General features: G+C 47.6%; 1 protein-coding gene and 1 long non-coding RNA gene across 2 annotated transcripts in view; both read left to right on the top strand.

Annotated features, from left to right (window-relative positions):
- Positions 1 to 21,204, top strand: part of LOC109773981 (uncharacterized) — a 293,742-nt gene that overhangs the window by 95,204 nt on the left and 177,334 nt on the right. The window lies entirely within an intron of this gene.
- Positions 8,418 to 9,817, top strand: LOC109755531 (uncharacterized). The gene has a single exon (XM_020314426.4). It carries the CDS (start codon positions 8,929 to 8,931, stop codon positions 9,511 to 9,513), a length of 585 nt encoding a protein of 194 aa, XP_020170015.2. The 5' UTR covers positions 8,418 to 8,928; the 3' UTR covers positions 9,514 to 9,817.

Raw genomic sequence — 21,204 nt, 5'->3', positions numbered from 1 at the left:
TTTCTTCTTCCACATGGGTGCGCGTCCGTCAGCGTCATTCGGAACAGGTTGTCCGCCAGGACCCTTTCCAAAGACTACCTTCAAATCCTTGACCATATCATGTACATCAGCACCAGTACGGTGGCGAGGCTTCATCCGGTGATCCGCCTCACCTTTGAAATGCTTGCCTTTCTTTCTTACGGGATGCCTGCTCGGAAGAAATCGGCGATGTCCCAGGTACACATTCTTCCTAAAATTGTCCAAATATATACTGTCGGTATCATCCAAACAGTGCGTGCATGCGCGGTATCCCTTGTTTGTCTGTCCTGAAAGGTTACTGAGAGCAGGCCAATCATTGATGGTCACGAACAGCAAGGCCTTTAGGTCAAATTCTTCCCCCATGTGCTCATCCCACGCACGTACACCTGTTCTATTCCACAGCTGTAAGAGTTCTTCAACTAATGGCCTTAGGTACACATCAATGTCGTTGCCGGGTTGCTTAGGGCCTTGGATGAGCACTGGCATCATAATGAATTTCCGCTGCATGCACAACCAAGGAGGAAGGTTATACAAACATAGAGTCACAGGCCAGGTGCTATGGTTGTTGCTCTGCTCCCCAAAAGGATTAATGCCATCTGCGCTTAGACCAAACCATACGTTCCTTGCGTCATCTGCAAACTCCTTCCCGTACTTTCTCTCAATTTTTCTCAACTGCGACCCGTCAGCGGGTACTCTCAACTTTTCGTCTTTCTTACGATCTTCTCTGTGCCATCGCATCGCCTTGGCATGCTCTTTGTTTTGGAACAAACGTTTCAACCGTGGTATTATAGGAGCATACCACATCACCTTGGCAGGAATCTTCTTCCTGGGGCGCTCGCCCTCGACATCACCAGGGTCATCGCGCCTGATCTTATAGCGCAATGCACCGCATACCGGGCAAGCGTTCAAATCCTTGTACTCACCGCAGTAGAGGATGCAGTCATTAGGGCATGCATGTATCTTTTGCACCTCTAACCCTAGAGGGCAGACAGCCTTCTTTGCTTCGTACGTACTCTCGGGCAATTCGTTGTCCTTTGGAAGCATATTCTTTATCATTACCAGCAACTTTCCAAATCCCTTGTCAGATACACCATTCTCTGCCTTCCATTGCAGCAATTCCAGTGTGGTGCCCAACTTTTTCTTGTCAGCTTTGCAATTCGGGTACAACAATTTCTTGTGATCCTCTAACATGCGCTGCAACTTCTTCTTCTCCAAATCACTTGCGCAGTTTCTCTTTGCATCGGCAATGGCCCGACCTAGATCATCAACGGGCTCATCTGATGCCTCTTCTTCAGCCTCTTCCCGCATTGCCGGCTCAGCTTCTTCCCCCATTGTTGTATCATTGTATTTAGGGAATCCATGGCCATGATAGTTGTCATCGTCCTCTTCTTCTTCATTGTCTTCCATCATAACCCCTCTTTCTCCGTGCTTGGTCCAAACATTATAGTGGGGTATGAAACCGGACTTAAACAGGTGGACGTGAATGGTTCTTATAGACTAAACATGGACAAGGCATAAAACCATCCGCCCGCTTGTTTGCCTCAGCTGCAAGCAGAAAAGTTTGCACGCCATTAATGAACTCGGGAGAGCATCGGTCATCGTACATCCATTGTCGGCTCATCTTCATTACACAACACCGAATAGACCAAATTAATACAAATTCATACATAAAGTTCATACAAGACTTAAATGCAACAAACAAATAACTCTCTAACTAAAGAATTTAAATGCAACAACAAATGCGATCAAGATCGCAACTAAGATAACAATTGATCCAACAGCATAATGATACCAAGCCTCACTATCAATGGCATATTTTTTAATCTTTCTAATCTTCAAGCGCATTTTCTCCATCTTGATCTTGTGATCATCGACGACATCGGCAACATGCAACTCCAATTCCATCTTCTCCCCCTCAATTCTTTTCAATCTTTCTTTCAAATACTCGTTTTCTCTTTCAACTAAATTTAACCTCTCGACAATAGGGTCGGTTGGAATTTCCGGTTCACAAACCTCCTAGACAAAAATATCTATGTCAACTTGATGGGCATAATTTGTCGTAAACACGAAATGCAACAACTAGTTTTAAAAGAGAATATACCACATCCGAATCATAACAAGGACGAGGGCCGACGGGGACGGATATCAAAACCATGGCACTATGTATAACAAACAACGTACGGGTAAGATAATTATACGAGTAACTATATATCCAAATCACACAAACATCAATTTGGTAATGTAAAACATTCATGAACAAGAGGCTCACCACAAGGTGTTGCCGGCGACGGAACGGTGCGGGCGATCGACTGTGGTTACGACGGAGATTTAGAAGGCACTAAGTAAACCACACCTACATATGCAAACTAAGTGTTAGTTTTGACCACGAATTGCATATAAATCAAATACTAGCACATATATTTTCTACCAAATTACTAAACTCATAAATTAATCACTATACAAAGCATTGCAAGAGCTAATCTAGCAATGAGAGATGAAAGGACAAAGTTGCTAACCTTTGTGATCATTTGAATGGATGGGGCCTTCAAATCTTGACAAATTTTGGGCAAAATGTGTGATGAGCTCGAGAGGAAGAGGGGAAGAACAGAGAGGAGAGGGGAAAGGGGAAGAACAGAGCGAGCTCGGGTGGATGAAGGGCTTATGTAGGACGACCTTTAGCACCGATTCGTGCCATGAACCGGTACTAAAGGTGCTGGGGGGCCCCGGACTGACAACATCCTGCCACCACTCACTTTAGTACCGGTCCGTGGCACGAACCGGTGCTAAAGGTCGGCCACGAACCGGTACTAAGGAAAGCGGCTGGCTAGCCGTTGGAACCGGCACTAATGCACACATTAGTGCCGGCTCAAAAGCAAACCGGCACTAATGTGCTTGACATTTGACCCTTTTTCTACTAGTGTTTCCTTACAACTTCAAGTGAGTGTTACTGTCTTGTGCATATTCGGTTTCCCTTATTAGTCCAGGTTATAGTAATGTAACTGATGACTTATGCATGCATGCGCAGCTTCCACTATATTCTCCTAGAGATTAAGCGGAGTAGTAACCGACTTAGACTCGAGACGAAAAGATCCCCAGGACTATGCGGACATGACTCAAATGCTCGAGAAGTAAGTTAAATCGATCATTATCCACAATATCAGCAACTTTGTTCATTTTCTGATATCAAGTAATTGTTTTCTTTGTCTGGCAGGGTTTGGAGAAAATTCACCAAAAAAGCACCGGGACTGCCGAAGAAGCTGCAATTTAGACACCCGAAAGTAAGTACTATAGTAGCATGTTCCGCGCATCTCCTAGTGATTCAAGCGCTAGTTTCATCAATACCATTTAGCATGCTTGCTTATCAGTTTGATTGACCTCTATTTCTTGTAAAGTGGTTGTGGCAGGAATCCGGGAATAATTACTGTGGATACTACGTTTGCGAGTCCATCCGCTACACGACCTGTGAGCGGGGCTCCTCTGACGAACAATATGAAGTGCGTAAGCAATAATATTCACAATTTTATTTTATTACCATCATTTGTGTTGAGTTTCATTTATTCATATATATATATGTATTGACCCCCTTCTTCAAATTAGATCTTTCGGATGCGGGATGAACTCCTAGCACCAGATCGTATGCGAGCAATTCAAGAGGAATTGGCGGCATTCTTCCTTGACCACGTGATCGCTGAAAACGGAGAATACTATGTGGACCCTGTGTTCTTACAATTTAATTAGGAGATTATATTGTAAGAGATAATTATTGTATATATGTAGCCGGTAGTGTCGGATAGATATATGAGAACTTGTTGTTCGACCAATCTCTCGGACAAGGAGAGGTGGTCGATATCACTTCTCTCTGTATGCATATGTTCATGACGATCTTCTGTTTCCTTCATTTGATTACTAGCTAGCGTGTCTAGTCCTCTCCATACGTACATAGTACGTAGCGTCGACCAAGCACGGAGATAAGAGAGGACACTTCTCTCTATTAATTAGCTAGCTAACACAATATATGAAACACATAAATTAACCCCCCAAAACCCCCAACCCCCCCCCCCCCCCCCTTCAAAACAAAAAACAAATACCCCAGCCCCTGAAATGCTGACGCGTGGATGTCTATTGGTCCCGGTTAGTGCCACCAATCGGGACCAAATGCCCTCCTGCCTGGGCTCGCCGCACCGGCCATGTGAAGGTCCATCTGTCCCGGTTCGTATAAGAACCGGGACTAAAGGGTTAGGGCATTAGTAACGACCCTTTAGTCCCGGTTCAAAAACCGGGACAAAAGGCCCTTATCAACCGGGACAATATACCCTTTTTCTACTAGTGACCCGATAGAAAATCGCCACTGGTACAGTAGGTTCACTTTTGAAAATTAATTAGACGGCCTCCATGGCGTTGGAGTGTTGCACCCAACGTAAGCACGCAGGCATGCATCTCCCTGACGTGGGCACATGGTACGCCCCTACGTATACATAGGGAGAAATACCATGCATGCGTGTGAACCTGGTATTGCAGAAGCACCTAGCTAGCTAGCCACCTCCTATGCATATCGAGTATATTGTATGGTTGGAGAGGCGCCATGCATGTACGTACGTATGCCTCGCGGCGGGCACATGCAGCTGCGCGTGGCAATCGATGGATCAACGTGCGTGCCATGCCCACTCGATCGATCTATCCACGCCTCCAGGTACCACACGAGAACGAGAGGTGCTGGATGGATGCCTGGATTATTATACGATACAATACGCCCGAAGATTAAGGTGCTTGCTAGGTGGGGCCCGTGCATGGCGCTCACTGGTTACCGGCCATGCACGGCGATGGCGGAGAAGCGATACGTACGTACGCGACGTCGCATCGATCTCTTTCAGAGCGCGTGTGTAGCTACATGGAGCTGAGCAGGACGGAATAACTGCCTCGCCGAGTCGCCGACCACTGCGCTTCCGACGCGTGCCAGCCGATCCGTCTCTTGCCGGTGCAGGAGGCGGTAATGCAACGAGTACTCTAATGCAACGGCCAAACGAGTGGCTTCACCATCGAAACTTCCAGTTCGGTGACACTTGCACACGTACGCCCGAGCTGGCCGGTGCCGGTGCCTTCGCACGTCAGGGTCTACGTGCGTGGCATGCACGAGGACCCGTCGTTCTTCTCAGTGCTAATTAAGGATACGGGGTTCAACATTTATAGATCGTTTGATCTTGCTTCACTTGTTGGTATGTGACAGAGCAGGCGGGGATAGGATGATTTCTGATTGCATACGTGAATCGCTTGTGATCACGCTACATTGAGATATGGTCGGGCCAGGCTTAGCCTGATTTGACACGTACGGTGCATATATGTTTTGGACGAAAAGGACCAACAAGATCATCCTCTATCAGAACGTACCAAGAAGATTCTTCTACTCCCTCAGTCCCTCTGTTTTGACAATACGAAATGACCAATATCATAGTACTCCATACTGTACCTGCAAAAAAAAATGTGTTCACTCATTTCAATCTATGTTAAGTCCATACTGTACCCGCAAAAAATAATTCCATAGTGAACAGAGGGATTATAATTAGCACAACACCCTGATCTTTTCTGTAACCGTTGTATGTTTAATCCTCTCAGAGCATCTACAGTCGGGCACGCTATATCCGTCTCATACATCCAGGCAGATCGTCCGGTCACTGACCGGTCACAAAAAGCCGACTCAACCGAAGCTCTCAAACGGGCCTCAAACGCATCGACTGACCGACACCCCTTATATCCGTCTCAAATATAGGATGGATATGAGGCGTCCCGGGCACACCCGAGCGCGTCCGCCATGTCAGCCCGGCCCACCCCAACCCATCAAAAACCCGTCCGGCAGAAATCCTATCTCACTCCGCTCTGCTCCGCTCCCCTCCCCGATGCTCCCATTTCCCCAATCCACCAAATCCCTATCACCGGCGACCATGTCCAGCACCGGCAGGCACTCCGATGACAGCTTCGGAGATGAGGAGGAGCTGACGCTCAGTATCGCACTTGAGCGCCCGCGGGTCGATACGGGCTGCGGCTCCGGGTCCGGTGCGGCCCCACTTGTCGTCGATCGCCGGCCATTCCCGCCCCGCGCACGGCTCTGCGAGGCTTACATGATCTTCTCCCGCCCGACGGCCTCCTCCACCTACGGCCGCTGCTTCGCGCGGGCAGCGCGCGTTCTAGTGCCCGCTCCGACACAGCCGCGGAGTGGACTCCGGAGTCGGAGGCACGTGCCGCCCGCTGCGAGAGGCAGAGTGGAAGGGAGATGGCGAGCGGGTCCGACGCGTCTGCACAGTCCGCCCGCCGCCGCCAGGAGCCCGACGAAGATGACCGTCTCCTCGAGTGGGTGTGCCACTAGTCACTGACTGTGGTGGAGACGAAGGCCCAATGGCTCCGAAGGATCAACGCCAAGTAACTCCGGCTCAGCATTAAGCTATCCAAGCGGGAGGTGGCGGCAGAGGCGGTGAGGTGGCCAGGCTCAAGCGCAAGCAAGACCGCGTTGTCAAGCGCTTACAAGGCTACATCTTCATCTCCGATTCCTACTCCGACGACAATGAATCCGACATCTCTCACGTGGACCCACCTGATGCCGCGGACTCCTACAGCTGCGACGGCGATCGGAAGGGCAAAGGGCCGGCGAGGAAATGGTGAACATCTGCCTTAATTTCATGTTTTTAGTTGCAGTTTAAACTTGTCCGCCGTATTATGTGTATTATGTGAACTTTGGCTATCTTTTGGAAATTCGGTTCTGTTCTTTTGTTGAACGCATTTCTATGTTCGCTCATAAGTCATAATCTACGCAGTTTTTATCAATATTGCATGTTTTAGTATGAATATAGAGGATGGAATATGCGATACGTATGTATAAAAATGTGGATATAAAAAGCGCCCGCGGACGTATAGGGGGCGGATTTGCCAAGTCCCCCTATAAGAAACATGTGAGGCCAGTGTGGCAGTGTCTAAAAGCACGAACAACCACTGGAGTATACGGACAAATGCAACATGATTGGAGATCCATAATAATACACTGTACTACGTATGATTGGAGATGGATCCGCGCGCGGTCTGCAGAAATTGAGCTAGACTGTACACTGGTAGTTCGCCTGGCCCCGCTCTGCTTTATTCAACAACTGGAAAAGGGCGGCACGATATAAAAATCAGTAGGCCATCAGATGTGATCTGATCAGGGTGGAGCGTCCATCAACCACCGAGCTAGATGATGCAGGGCGACGGCCCATGCACGATGATATCCGGATCCAAGCGACAAGGTGTGGCCAGAGACAAAAACAAAGCACTGCCCAAGTGGCTCCCGCCCTAGACACCTGTCGCGGCCGACCGGCGCCACGCACCCCTTCTCGCCATGCAGACGTCGCGCGCAGCGGGCGGGACGCAGCTTCAGTGTGGCACCTGTCTTTGAGTCACTGACATGTGAGCCAGCCACCTGTTGAGTCCACATGTCATAAACACAAAAGCAGGTGCCACCGAAGCATTGTGCCTCCGGGCGTGTGGTACTTGCCCCGTTCGTTCGTTCACGCCGTTCAAAACGATGAACCTGCAGGCCTAGCTGTGAGCCGCGGCCGGCCGTGATCTGAACTGTGCAGTTTTTCTTTTCTTTTTTGCGGGTGGAACTGTACAGCTTTAGTTTAAAATAAACTGTAATCTGTCATTTGCTGCGTGCATGTGGCCAGGGTCAGGTGCAGCAGCACACGGCTGTAATTAAGCCTGAGTAAATATATTTGCAAGGATTACTCTAGCCATTAACCGACGCATGTTCCGAGGCCCGCTTGTCGATCACAATCTTTCCGCATCCGGCCCTTCACGGTGAAAATACACCAACTGAAGCGCAAAAGCCAGGAGCGCAGGAGCGCGTGCCACCCAATGAAGAAGGCGAAAGTGAAACGGAAATGCAACTAGCGAAAGAGACGGCCACGTTCGATCGTCTCGTCTGGGTCGACCGGAATCCACGGCCACCACACGCTAACAGTGATCGGAGCATCTTATCGCGGCGCAACCGGCCGGATCACATGCACATCGCCGGCGGGCTCCACGATCCCTTCCTTCCTTCGCGCGGACTCCACGAACCAACGTACATGGGCGGGAGCGAGTGAACAGATTCGGAGAACACCGATGGACACTGCCGTTACGGCGACTGATGCCGATGCCACTGTGTCGAGCATTCAGAGGTCGGCCGCGTTTCAAGCAAAGCGTAGGCGAACCCACGGCCGGTGGCTCGGGTCCGGTCGCTGCCGGCCGGTGGCGCGTCCTCGTCGTGCCAACTTGGCCATGGTTCTGAAGTTCAGAGAGACAAGTTCCTTTTTCCCAGGACCGTTCTTTCAGTGTGCCGGAAACGGGTTACTGACAGCAACGTGCCACGAGCCCACAACCGGTGGGATTGCCAAACAAAAAAAAATTCGACATTGCCCAAATTCCGGCCGAACCGGCACATGCGCTGTGTCCTGCGTGCTAGTAATATGGGATTGCATCAGTGCTTCTGCAAGATGCTCTTTCTGAACAGAAGAGGAAGTTAGTACGAATCAGTGCGGCTCACACGGAAACAAACAACCACCATATGTTCCGATTCACATTCATTGGTGCACAAATCGTTGGAATATACTACTCCTTTGACATGACTAATAGTTGCAAGATACTGGTTTGTAATGCAAGAAATTGACCAGAATTTTGACACTGAAATAAATCAGTAGTATTTCAAAGCAAGTTGGCATGCATGAGCCCAAAGGATATTCCCACCTGCTTTGAACCCAACACCGGTTCCCTCCCGTGTGCTACCATAACCTCAATTAGTTTAACCTTTAAAAAAAGTTTAGCTCGACCGAACAGCAGGTTTTCTCCGCCACTAAGTTACCAAACTGCCCCTCCTATGACCTACTATCTCCCTCCCCGGCCTATATAATGCGGCCAACCGCCTCCCATCTCTGGTTTACCCAAACCGGCAGCGAACCACCGGAACTCAACTCACATACCAAAGCCACCGGCCCCTCCACCTCTCTGGTCTCTCAAATCATGTCGGGCCCTGTCCTTCTAAGCCCCTTTCCCAACTACCAATCCACCTCGCTCACCCGTATCAACCTCTCCGGCGGCGGCTCGCCGGTCAAGTCCGTCGGCTTCTCCTCTCCCCACTCCTCCCCCACGGCCAAGATCCGTCGGTCCTGCATGTGCTCCCCGACGAACCACCCGGGCTCGTTCCGTTGCAGCCTCCACAAGGAGCGCAAGCAGGAGGCGGTCCCCGCCGTCAGCAGCAAGCGAGCCTGCCCGCCATCGCCGCCACCCATCGGCAGCGGCTGCTCTAGGCGCATGGTAAACGTGCTAGCGCAGCGCGTCCCCATGGGGAGCGGACACTGGGCACGCAGAGCGCTGGCGCCGTCTCCCTCGGTACAGCAGCTTCAGCAGAGGAAGCGCCCGGACCGGTTTCGCGCCGGGCCCAGCCGGCTCTCCGGCGTCTCCATGGCCGGCCGCCGCGCAGGCGGCAGCCAGTAAAAGACAACATCGTCGACATGTCATACTAGTACATACTGCACAAACTGTACATAGGAAAGAAATTCCCCGAACCCGAATAATTCCATTCGCTGTATAGAAGAACGGTGGGGATTAGGTCAGCCTCTTCCTCAACTCCGCTGGTCAATTAGCTGTATATAGAGTGGCTGTACATAGAGTGAGCCTCTTCTTCAACTCCGCTGCACATAGTTCATCTTCTCTGCTCCACTTGTACATAGAGTGAGCTCTCTGCCCGCTGTGATAACCCATGATTTTGGTTCTGGATATACATCAATACATCATAAGTGACAAATTGGAAACACGCATACATACATGCATCCGATCTGTCCCGTGACAGGAGGCTTATCCATCCTTGGATGATTTGTTTGCCGCTACAACTCCTGCTCTCGTTTCTGTTTCTGTTTCTGGAGTGTGGATGCATCTCCCCTTGTTTCGGTTTTGGATAAGCTCCTCAGTGGCGTCTCGCCGTCGTTTGCTCCCGTCACGCGGCACCCGTGTGCCTCCGGCCGGATCAGGCCACCAACTTGCAGCACAGTAGAAATCCCCCGACTCCGGCGAAGTTTCTGTAAAGTTTCATGGCGCGGCTGCTGAACTGAGGAGCTCTTTTCGTCCTGCTCGTGATATTTTTACTGTTTTCTTCAGATCCGTGGTATTTTACTGTTGACCGGGGTCTGCGGAGCGGTTGGGATCCCCCAACTCTTCAACTTGCGCAAGAAGATGATGTCTGGGCTTCTTGATCGGTTCTGTTGAATATTTGACGACCGAGTTGCTACCTACTGTTTCCACAACAAGCTCGTCAAATATCAGACGGGCACTTGCTTAAGAAGAAGCTCTGGAACGTCAACGTTGGCGTCGGCCGAGCAGGTCAACAGAACGCATGACCCGGCGGAATAACTTGATTGCGACATGGCGGAGCCGAGCACCGTCGGAGGCCGGACTCGGTCGCGCGCAGATGCGGACGCACAATTGGACTTGATCGGCGCCTTTGAAGGATTCGAAGGAAGGTCGGTCTCTCTTGCCACTGACAAGAGCAGCAGTGACTCTCTTGCCCAAGCGCCAGGGCACGATCGAGTCAGTGTAGAGTCAATCGGGCTGAAAGCCGGAGAAGTTCAGTGCCGCCTGAACTGGGGAATCAATGGCTTATTGTCCAGTGTCTCCGAATGGATACGAGCATTGTCGGTCCAGGTACGATTATAGCGGAATTAGTAAAGCGCAGGTAAACGGCCTGCGCCGGAGCCAATGCATAAGGAAAGAGCGGGCGGCGCCGCCGGGGAGCGCCATGGATACACGTGCGCCGGGGGCTCCGATACGGTGAGTGAGTCACCATCAACGGTTGCGCGACTTCGGACAGTTGCATCGGACAAAGCTGGACGGGAAGATTCGATTCGTCGTGAATTATTGGTGGTTTCTTTCTGTCTTTGCAGATGCTCTGATTAGATCCTGTTGGAGAAATCGGGGGCTGGAAATTGACTTCTGTGGTGGTGTGCACTGGCATGTCGCCGTCGTGCTCGCTCTGACTTTTTTTTTTGAGGGCCGCTCTGACTTTCTACTGATTCCGGTTCTTTCCCTCGGGCACAGGGTAGCGGACGTGGGATATTTTGCAAGTACGAAGGCAGGGCAATGTCAACCGAATTGATTTCTGGTACGAACTTCTCACTCTTTGCTTCTGGATCCACGAAAAAGATGTTTCAGGAATAGTTGAATACCCTACCCTGCAAGTGGCCCTGTAGTTCAAGAAAAATACGTACCCATACATACTTCCTCGAAATCAAGGTCAGGAATAGGAATGCATGGTAAGTGCCCGCTGCCTGTTTTCCTCATGGTAGCCAAACCTAGGCGCCGCCACCAGAAGTGCCGCTCCTTTCTGCGGCGTCTTCCGGGGCTCTCCTTCGCCGGCGACTTTTTAGTCATGTAGAGAGGGTTACGGCAAAAACTGGATGCACTTCGTGTATAAACTGGATAATCTCTTTTAAAGTATAAGGGTTTCGGACGAAAAAACTCATCTATTACACCGACGCTTCATTTTTTAAACTTATTACAACTCCGGACTTTTTTTACGTTCAGTATGCACCATTCAAAGTCACGTCATCAAGTTTCAAACATTTCTGACATCATTTGCTATTTCTCATTCATTTACTGATGTGTTTTGAGAGCTAAATGACCGTGAAATTGAAAAGCACTACAAAATAAACTCTGGAAAGGTTAAAACTTGGCATTGTATCATCATTTCACCCACATAGCATGTGCAAAAAAGTAGAGAGGGTTGCGGCAAAAACTGGATGAACTTCGTGTACAAACTGGACAATCTATTTTGAAGTATCAGGGTTTCGGACGAAAAAACTCATCTGTTACACCGGCACTTCATTTTTTTTAACTTATTATAATTCCGGACTTTTTTTGCGTTCAGTATGCATGATTCAAAGCCATGTCATCAACTTTCAACCCTTTCTGACATCATTTGCTATTTTTCATTCATTTACTGATTTGTTTTGAGAGCTAAATGACCGTGAAATTGAAAAGCACTACAAAATGAACTCTGAAAAGGTTGAAACCTGGCATGGTATCATCATTTCACCTACATAGCATGTGCAAAAAAAGTAGAGAGGGTTACGGCATAAACTGGATGCACTTCGTGTACAAACTGGACAATCTCTTTCGAAGTATCAGGGTTTCGGATGAAAAACTCATCTGTTACACCGGCACTTCATTTTTTAAAAATTATTACAACTCCAGAAGTATTACCAATTTGAATATAATGATAAAACACACTAATATTAAACATAAGAAAAAAGAATCACTGGAAAATCTATTTTTAAAGTTAAGTTATTCAAAAAGTAGTGATTCACACAAATTTCAAATAATTCAAATTTAAACTATTCAAATTTAAAAACTACTGGCACTAACAGAAAGTTTGTATTTTTTTGTACCTAAAGCAAAAATATTCACAAAGAAACTCTAAATACAGCAAAAAACTACTCAGAAATAAATAAATAAAAAACTATATTTACACGCTTTCCAGTGGGCCTGTTCGGCCTTGGGCGTGGATATGCAGGCCCATAAGGCCCAGCAGGCTCACAGGGCAGCACGGCAAAGTTAGGCCCAGAAGCCTGCTTTAGAGAGGAGCTCGAAGAAGCAGCCGCGGTTGGGTTTATAAACCAGTGCAGCTGCCCTTCGCTCGGCGAGGTGGGACTAAGCTTTGTGCACCGCGGGATGGGAGCGCGCCACCTTTAGTACCGGTTCGTGGCTTCAACTGGTACTAAATGGGGGTCTTTAGTACCGGTTGGAGCCACCACCCGGTACTAAAGGCCTGCCCTTCCCGCCGCTTCGCCTGGCCAAAATTGACCTTTAGTACCGGTTGGTGGCTCCAACCGGTACTAAAGGCCACTCCTATATATATAGCACTTACGAAAATTTCAGTTAGTTTCATCTTCTTCGTTGCGCCCGTCCCAGTCGCCGCCCCCGTCGCGCGCGCCCCGTCCCCGTCCCCGTCGACGTCGCCGCCCCCGTCCCCGTCGTACGTCGTCGATCGCGCGCTCGCGCCGCCGGCACCCCCCGGAAGTACGTCGCCGCCCCGGCCCGTCCCCATCGACGTCGCCGCCCCAGCCCGTCACCGCCCCCCGTTGCCTCGCATCGCCCGCCGTCGCCCCGCTGTAAGAGATCGACCGCCCGCGAGCCGGCCCTGCCGCGCCATGGCCGGCGGCCTCTCACACACACACTACACACACACAGTACACACACACACACACACACACACACACACACACACACACACACACACACACACACTACGCACACACAAACGGAGACAGATTTTTATACTAGATGTTAAATGAATTAGTTAGATATATAGAAATATATGTTAGATATTAATGTCAAATGTAATATGAATTAGTTAGATATATAAAAATATATGTTAGATATTAATTAATGTCAAATGTTAGATGAATTAGTTAGATATATAGAAATATATGTTAGATATTAATGTCAAATGTTATATGAATTAGTTAGATACATACAAATATATGTTAGATATTAATTAATGTCAAATGTTAGATGAATTAGTTAGATATATAGAAATATATGTTAGATATTAATGTCAATTGTTAGATGAATTAGATAAATTAGCTAGATATTAATGTTAGATGAGTTAGTTTTTTATACTTTCAGTTTATATAATGTTAGATTAATGTCAATTGTTAGATGATTATATATATAATGTTAGATATATATAATGTCAAATGTTAGATGAATTAATTAGATAGAAATATATATCTTAGATATTAATGTCAAATGTTAGAGGAATTAGATGAATTAGCTAGATATTAATGTTAGATGAGTTAGTTTTTTTAATACTTTTAGTGTTATAGATGAATTAGATATATTAATGTTAGATGAATTAGATATATTAAATTTAGGTAGATGAGATTTGATCATCTAATTAAAATTTTACTATATATAACTAGCTACTTTATTTTTAGTAAGAAAATTAATAGAACTAGTTTATTTTTAGTAAGTGCTTAGTTGAACTAGTTGGATTAATACAACTAGTTGAATTAATAGAACTAGTTGAATTAGTTGAATTAATAGAACTAGTAAGTGTTTATCAATTAATGTTTCACCTATGAACATAGGAAATGTCGTCTGACGACGAAAATGATTTCATTATGTGCGAATACTGCGAAGATAAACACGACCTGTGCAACAGAAATTTCTTAGTTGATGATAGGCGCTTCAGCATCAAGCTGGATGAGACCTTCGAAGTGGATACAGTAAGTCACAACGACAAGTCTTTTTTCGTAATTAAGCATGACTTATGTTTCATTTGCTTCAACTTATAATTTTAATATTTCACTATTCTAGTAGCGTATCCCCTGCCATGCAAGAATTTTTGTCTTGGATAAGATAGGTTTCAGTCCTAACAAAACTATGGAGGTAAGGAGAGTTTACTTGAAGATCGAGCATAGTTATACCTTCGACGTCAAATTATACAATGCAGACACCTACACCTATTTTCAATGCAAAACTTGGCAAGCACTATGTAAGGCTTATGCATTTGAGCCTGAAATGTTTATCACCTTTGATATTCGTCCGGAAGATGATATTGAAGGTAATAGAGACATTTGGGTCGATGTGCAGACGCCTCCAGTTCTACCATTATGTGAGTTTCTCAACCATATTTATGTCTTCGATATTGTTTATTCAAAAATAGTTGACAACTAATTTCTATTGACAGCTTATTTCCATTCAAGCAAACATGTCCAGCGCTTGGTAGACAGGACCGTCCACTGTCCCGGGGCTGAACTAAACTGCGAGGAGATAAGTCATTATGTTTCATGGCTTGAGGATCTTGATGCTGTCAAGAGAAATTATTTTCCTGAATTTGAAAATCTTAGTACTCAAAACGTGCGACCAATAGTGATCGTATTGAACTACGGTCACATCTATTTAGGAAAGATGGTAAGATATTTACTATTTGTCCTCTGTGCATCTTTTGCATACATTATTTTTCAAGCTAAACTTCATTGTTAATTAAGTATGTTACTATACGATGTTCTTCAACAGGGACTCCCGATGACAGTTGTGCCTCAGTGGATCGGTACTAAAGGTCGCGTGTCAATGGTTAGCTTACGGCCAAGACATCCTATATTGCACATGAGTGCATTCAGGATTTCTACAACCGAGGCATGCTTAATAGTGAAAGACTGGAGCAAAATTGTGAACGATTGCAGAGAAGTACTAGGGGCAGCAATCAGAAGCCCATCCCACGATTAGGAGACATGTTCATCTGCATGCTCCAATATGATGAATCAGGAGAGCTATACATGTTCTATGCTATTTTATCTGAGAGAGAGAGCAGCGGGAGTGATTAGCTAGTTCATGCTCTTAGTACTTGTCCTCTCATGTCCGTGTTCTTCGTCCTGAACTTAATCTTAAAGTTATTTGCTTTTGTGGTCTTATGAACGCTTATAATCTCATGACCATGTTGAACTCGATGATATCTTTGCTTCTGGTAGAAGTGAATGTTTCTTCTTTAAGCTATTGTTGGTGGTGATTAGATAGCGGTAATGACTATGATGATTAAATAGTGGTAATGACGACTATGATGATTATTAGCTAGCTAGTACTGTTGTTGGTTATGATATGATGCAAGAGTTTTTATATTAATATGATGATGATGATGATGAGTTATTATATCATTTATGAAAGAAACCGCAGATTATAATGAGTTGTTAAATCACTAGGTGAAAGTATTGCGGATTAGTTTGAAGTGGATATGGATCATCCTAAGTGATCAAGGTAATATCGATATGGCATATATTTGATTACTTAGCTAGTGATCAAGTATATGCGATATCCATATTACTTGATCACTTAGGACGATCCATATCCACTACAAACTAATCCGCGGTAGTTTCACTAGTGATTTAACAACTCATTATAATGTAAAAACAATCTCTAAATTAAATTGAAATCACAAAATTAAACAAAAAATAAAAAATATAACCAAAACCCCCAAACCTTTAGTACCGGTTGGTGTTACCAACCGGTACTATATGTCTCCCCGCCCCCCGCCCTGGCTCGTGCCACGTGGTGGCACCTTAGTGGCGGTTCGTGCTGAACCGGTACTAAAGGGGGGAGGACCTTTAGTCCCCACCCTTTAGTGCCGGTTACAGAACCGGCACTAAAGGCCCTTACGAGCCGATGCTAAAGCCCCATTTTGCACTAGTGTATCTTCAAGGGGTGGCGCAAAACGAGCCTCGGCATACGAGCGCGGCCTGGAAGCAAGGCCAGCTGGCATGACACGCCGTAGTGTGGCGTTGTACTCAGCTCTTCCTATGTTCTCTTTAGGTAGCGTGGTCGCTTGTGTCCTGCGTGATTCGATAATCCTGGTGTCAATGTTGTATCAGGCCTACCTCACTATATATCTGGTATGGATCGGCCATTTGTTCGATTGTTGCTTTATATATAAATCGGGGTGAAAGCTCATTTTGAGTAAGTTCCGTTGTTTTTTCTTTTTTCTTTTTTTGAAAAAGAGAGCTTCCTCCCTGATTTCAATCAAGCTCCGTGTTTCCACACTCTTATTTTGATGGAATATCTGAATCTATCATTTTCCTACAAAAGAATCATAAAAAACTGGTCGGTCAATTTTCGAACACATAGAGGGCAAGGTGTTGTATGAGAATAGCTGGACGTACTGCGTCAGCATCCGGAGCGACGAGACAGCCCGTGAGGAGGTTTGTGGTGGTGGCGGTGTTGAGGGGTCGGGGCTGCGGTGGAGTTAGAGTGGCAACGGAGCAAGTGGAGTGCTTGGGTAGACAAGGGAGAAGAAAGGAGAGGCAAATGGCTCGTCTAACAAGGTCCGAAAGAGTTGGTGCCATTTATGGTCGGTCCTGCCCCTCGGACCGAACGTGACGGACACGTTCGAGCGTGTTCGGGCGTCCTCATATCCGCCAAAGATTTACTCCGGATATGAGGGGTTCCGATTACCCGCAAAAAATAAAAAAATCAGGGGTATCAATCAGCCCTGACATATATGTGTTGGATTCTACGGTAGGGTGCGTCGACTGCAAATTAAAATTCCTACGCGCAGAACAACCAAGAACGTGCTACGGGAGATGGATCACAGTTCTTTACCACTAGACGCGCTGTGCCATGCAGCGGAAGAAGAGTTGGGGCAGCGCGTCCGCATGGTTCGTCTCCTCCTTGTCCGATCTCCCTCGAACAGCCGGTCGTCCGATCCCACGTACAAGTTTGCCGGAGCGGCGCAGGTGCACCGCCTCTAACGGTATCCGCGCGTGCAGGAGGAACACCGTGCGGCGGACTGCTAGGTCCGATTACATAGTCGGCGGCGAGTGGAGGAGGCTATTCGCAACACATGCAAAACCCTAGTGACAACACCGAAGCGATCAATCGCTTGAGTGTGCCGCACCTCCACTTTATATAGGCGTCCGCCGCGGGCTCAACACTTTGGCCTCGCACGGACCCTAAAGCCCACAAGTCTACTCGGCCACAATCCGAATACAGCTCGGATCACATCCGACCAGTGTCCTTGGATCCGACCTTGTAGGTTCCTCCCCTTAAGCGCGCGACCCCTTAGGTTCAAGCCGGCTTGGTCACAGTTCGGATCACCTCCAAACTGCACGGTTGGTAGCGGCCTCTGGCAAGGCATGCCGAACACCAAGCAGACTGTGAAGCTGGTTAGGCGAACCTGTACAACATGCCACACTTCTGTTCCCTTTGCCACACGATATACGTTGTCGGGCTCAAGGCGAGATTGTCATCCTTGTGCTAGCCCGATCTCTTTCTCGTTCCAGTGATGTCGACCACTATCCGGATTACCTCATAATCCTTGTCGCATGGCCATGCTTATCCTGGTCGGATCACACGAGGGGCCCAGAGTATATCTCTCCTCATCGGAGGGGCAAATCCCTTCTTGCTCAACCACGTCTCGCAACATGGGTCTGGACAAGCCCGAAACCTACCTTTGTAACTACCCAGTCACGGAGTAGCGTTTGGTCGGCCCAAAGCAGGTCTGTCACCATCCCGAGTACATGCATCAGCTCAGGTCTTAGGACATAGAACGTATGTTGTACTAGAGACTCACAGATGACATATCGCTGCGTCTCATAGTTGGCTCTGTCCGACTCGAACCTTATCTCGACTCGGATCCGACTACGTCGAATCCGACCAGACCTTTCCAAGTCCATATTATCCGGTTAGCATCCAATGCTCCATGGCTAGTGAGACCAAGCCATCGACCGTGTCATATGCTACTCTAGTCGGCTGCGCGTCCACACAGCCCTTTCGACTAGGGACCCTTTAGAACAGTCATCATACAATGCATAGTCCCACAAACAAATCACGTACTTGCTGATACACATCAGTGATAATGTCCAAGGACTATCTTTATTCATAAACACATAGGAAATATCATCATACATGATTGCCTCTAGGGCATATCTCCAACAGTATGGCCACCTCGAGAAGCTCGGTTCGCTCATATTTCTGTGACCAGACATTGATCGGACGTGCACCGCACATATAGAGAGATTTGAGAAGTCCGGCTGCACATGCTGTGAGGGAAACTCCAATGCACGACCCCAAATGGACGTCTGTTTTATCCGGATTTCATCTGTTTGGGGATAGCAATGGGGCGACGTCCGCCTGGATTTCTGGACGCGCCGGCCGTGCGTCCAACGCGCGGCCGCATCCGGCCGGCCCGGTGCCCGTATGCACATATTTTTTTGCCATCATATTTTTTATTTCATCAATGACATTTTGATACATGGTAATACTTTCACCAATTCTTAACTAGAATAGTAAGACCAAAGAAAACAAGAACCACAATTAGACATTTTAACAGAAATCCAATTTCCATAACTGCTCCCACAAGTTGAATTATATCTCCTTGATGCCTTTATTGTCGATCTACGGATTCTCGATCTTGTATACTTCTTTCTTTTTCGATTCTAAAGAAGTAGACGTTGCTTCGCATCGAATCTCATCTCTAGCCTCTATTCTAGCAAAGAGTGCACGAGCATCTATCAAATTTTGCCCAATCAATAGATGAATGTATTCTTCTTCCCAATACCAAAAATTGCATCCATCCTACACACAAAGTTGCGTATGAGCCAAGAGCTATTGAAATTACGCCCAATCCGGAAGCACAACCGAAGCAAAACAAGAATATACCTTATGTTTTTTGTACTTGATGAACACCCACCCCGGATATTCCGGCGTGGTAGAAACGCGGCGAACGACTTCCCGCGGGTAGTCATTGCACTTTATGAGTGGCAACGATGACCGACCAGCCGCCGGGCCAGCGCCGACCCCAGAGGACGGTCGGGTGTATTTTTGCCGGCGCCGTTCCGGCTGGATAGATCCGAGTGGCTAGAGGCGAAGTCCATGCCTGCATGCGGCGCAGAGGCGTTGCCGGTGTTTTTTGGTTTGGTGTCCGGCCAATCCATGGCTAGGCACAGCCGTCGCCGGATGCGCGCAAATCAGGCGGTCAGATGCGTTCAAATCCGTCGGGCCCCCTGGACAACGACGCGATCGAGACCAAGGCCGGGGGTAGTGGTGAGGGTAGGGGTGGGAGGAGGAGGGGGCGCCGGGCTAGACAGGAAGGTGGCCGAGAAAATGGCGGCGGCGGGGATGGTGGGGTGGGGTTCGGGAGGTTTGGGGGACGGCTGGGGGAGGGGGAGAGAAAAGGGTGCCTGTGTCCCCGACGGGCGGGCCAGGCGAGGACACGGGCACGCGTCGCGCCCATCCATGCATGTTCTTTTTAGGCGGGAATGAGTCGAAAGCAGACAAAAAATAAACGTTTGTTACACGTTGTTCCATATTTTATATCCGTTTACCCCTAAACGGACGAGGCCAAACCATTTAAGATTATGCGTTGGAGTTGCCCTCATAGATGCCAGCCGTACCGCATGCAATTATTTACTGGAGTTCTATGCCGTGTAAACGCTGGTCGACCAGCGACCTCTAGCCTATGGGTCATGACTCAGGAGAGAGTACGTACTGCGTAGTACGTAGTATTAGGAAACAGTAAAATGGGGCTAGCTATGACCTCCAACAGCGATTTGAGTTAATCAACCGTCAGATCTAGCAACTAACGCACCAGATCGCCTGGTCGTACCTCTCTCCGCGTGAGGCCATGCCTCTGGTCCGCTGCTCCGGGGATTGACCAGCAGGCCTTCTCATCAATCGGGCCGGAACGCTAGGTTGGCCTTTCCTTGCCGCAAGCCTGCAAGGTGTCTACCCCATATACCTGATTTTCTACCGGGTTATCATGACGCCCCTTCCCCTCTCTACCACACGAGCGTTCATGACCTAATCACCTTACCGCGCTCTTGCACTAGCGGCAACAGCGGACGGCGCGAAGGTGCCGGTGGACCTCTGGTGGCTCCTCTACCGCACGTCCATCACAGTCATACGTGACGCCGTCCACTCTCAACTCTCGCCATATTTGATCGAATGACTCAGGAACAGGTGAAGAAGCTAACAGGTGCGCGATGCAGCTAACAGGTTTCTTTGACAAAGAGTCTGTAAAAGAAGTCTGAATATGGTAATTGATTCATGTTTGATTACATTTTTACTGTGGCTGCAGCTACTACTTTACAACGGCACTGTGTATCTAGAGGAGCGCCTCGTGAAGGTTCAGTACTGCATTAGCATGGTGCTTGACCACAGCATCAAGATGTTCATCACACGCCTCATCTCTCATCTTTCATGTTCATTTTTCTAGAGTTCTCTTATGTGTTGCCTGCAAAAAATTGATCTATTTTGCTCATCTTTCTTGTTATGAACAACAGAGGTGCTGAAGGTCGTTTAGGATGGGTATATATATGCGGCTCTTATTCCTCTTTCAAGTCTTGTTGATTTGTTTCAGTCCTAAACTGCTAATTGAACTGTAAAGTTGGCCCTATGGTTTGATGGTTGTTGGATCCTCATTTTGCTAAGGTAAAAGTATTATTGTTTCTTGAGATGGACGGGCGTGGCAACGCGCGCTCTCATGTTCTAGTATTCTAGAAAGTGGCCCTCAGAGGGTAAACGAGCCACTTGTCTATTTATTTTTGGATAATGTTTGGGGCATCTACACAGTAAATAATATGAGGCGTCTGATTTTATGGTTACCTCGCTAGCTCCGTAACTAAATAAATCGTCTTAAGA

Source organism: Aegilops tauschii, chromosome 6, assembly GCF_002575655.3.
Source record: "Aegilops tauschii subsp. strangulata cultivar AL8/78 chromosome 6, Aet v6.0, whole genome shotgun sequence".
NCBI classification, from domain to species: Eukaryota; Viridiplantae; Streptophyta; class Magnoliopsida; order Poales; family Poaceae; genus Aegilops; species Aegilops tauschii.
The sequence above is the reverse complement of the archived record's forward strand: the minus strand, read 5'-3'. Positions and strand labels throughout refer to the sequence as shown.

Bases quoted from the DNA above. Each gene is read 5' to 3' on its own strand.
- LOC109755531 (XM_020314426.4), top strand. From the start codon at position 8,929: ATGCGGCCAACCGCCTCCCATCTCTGGTTTACCCAAACCGGCAGCGAA.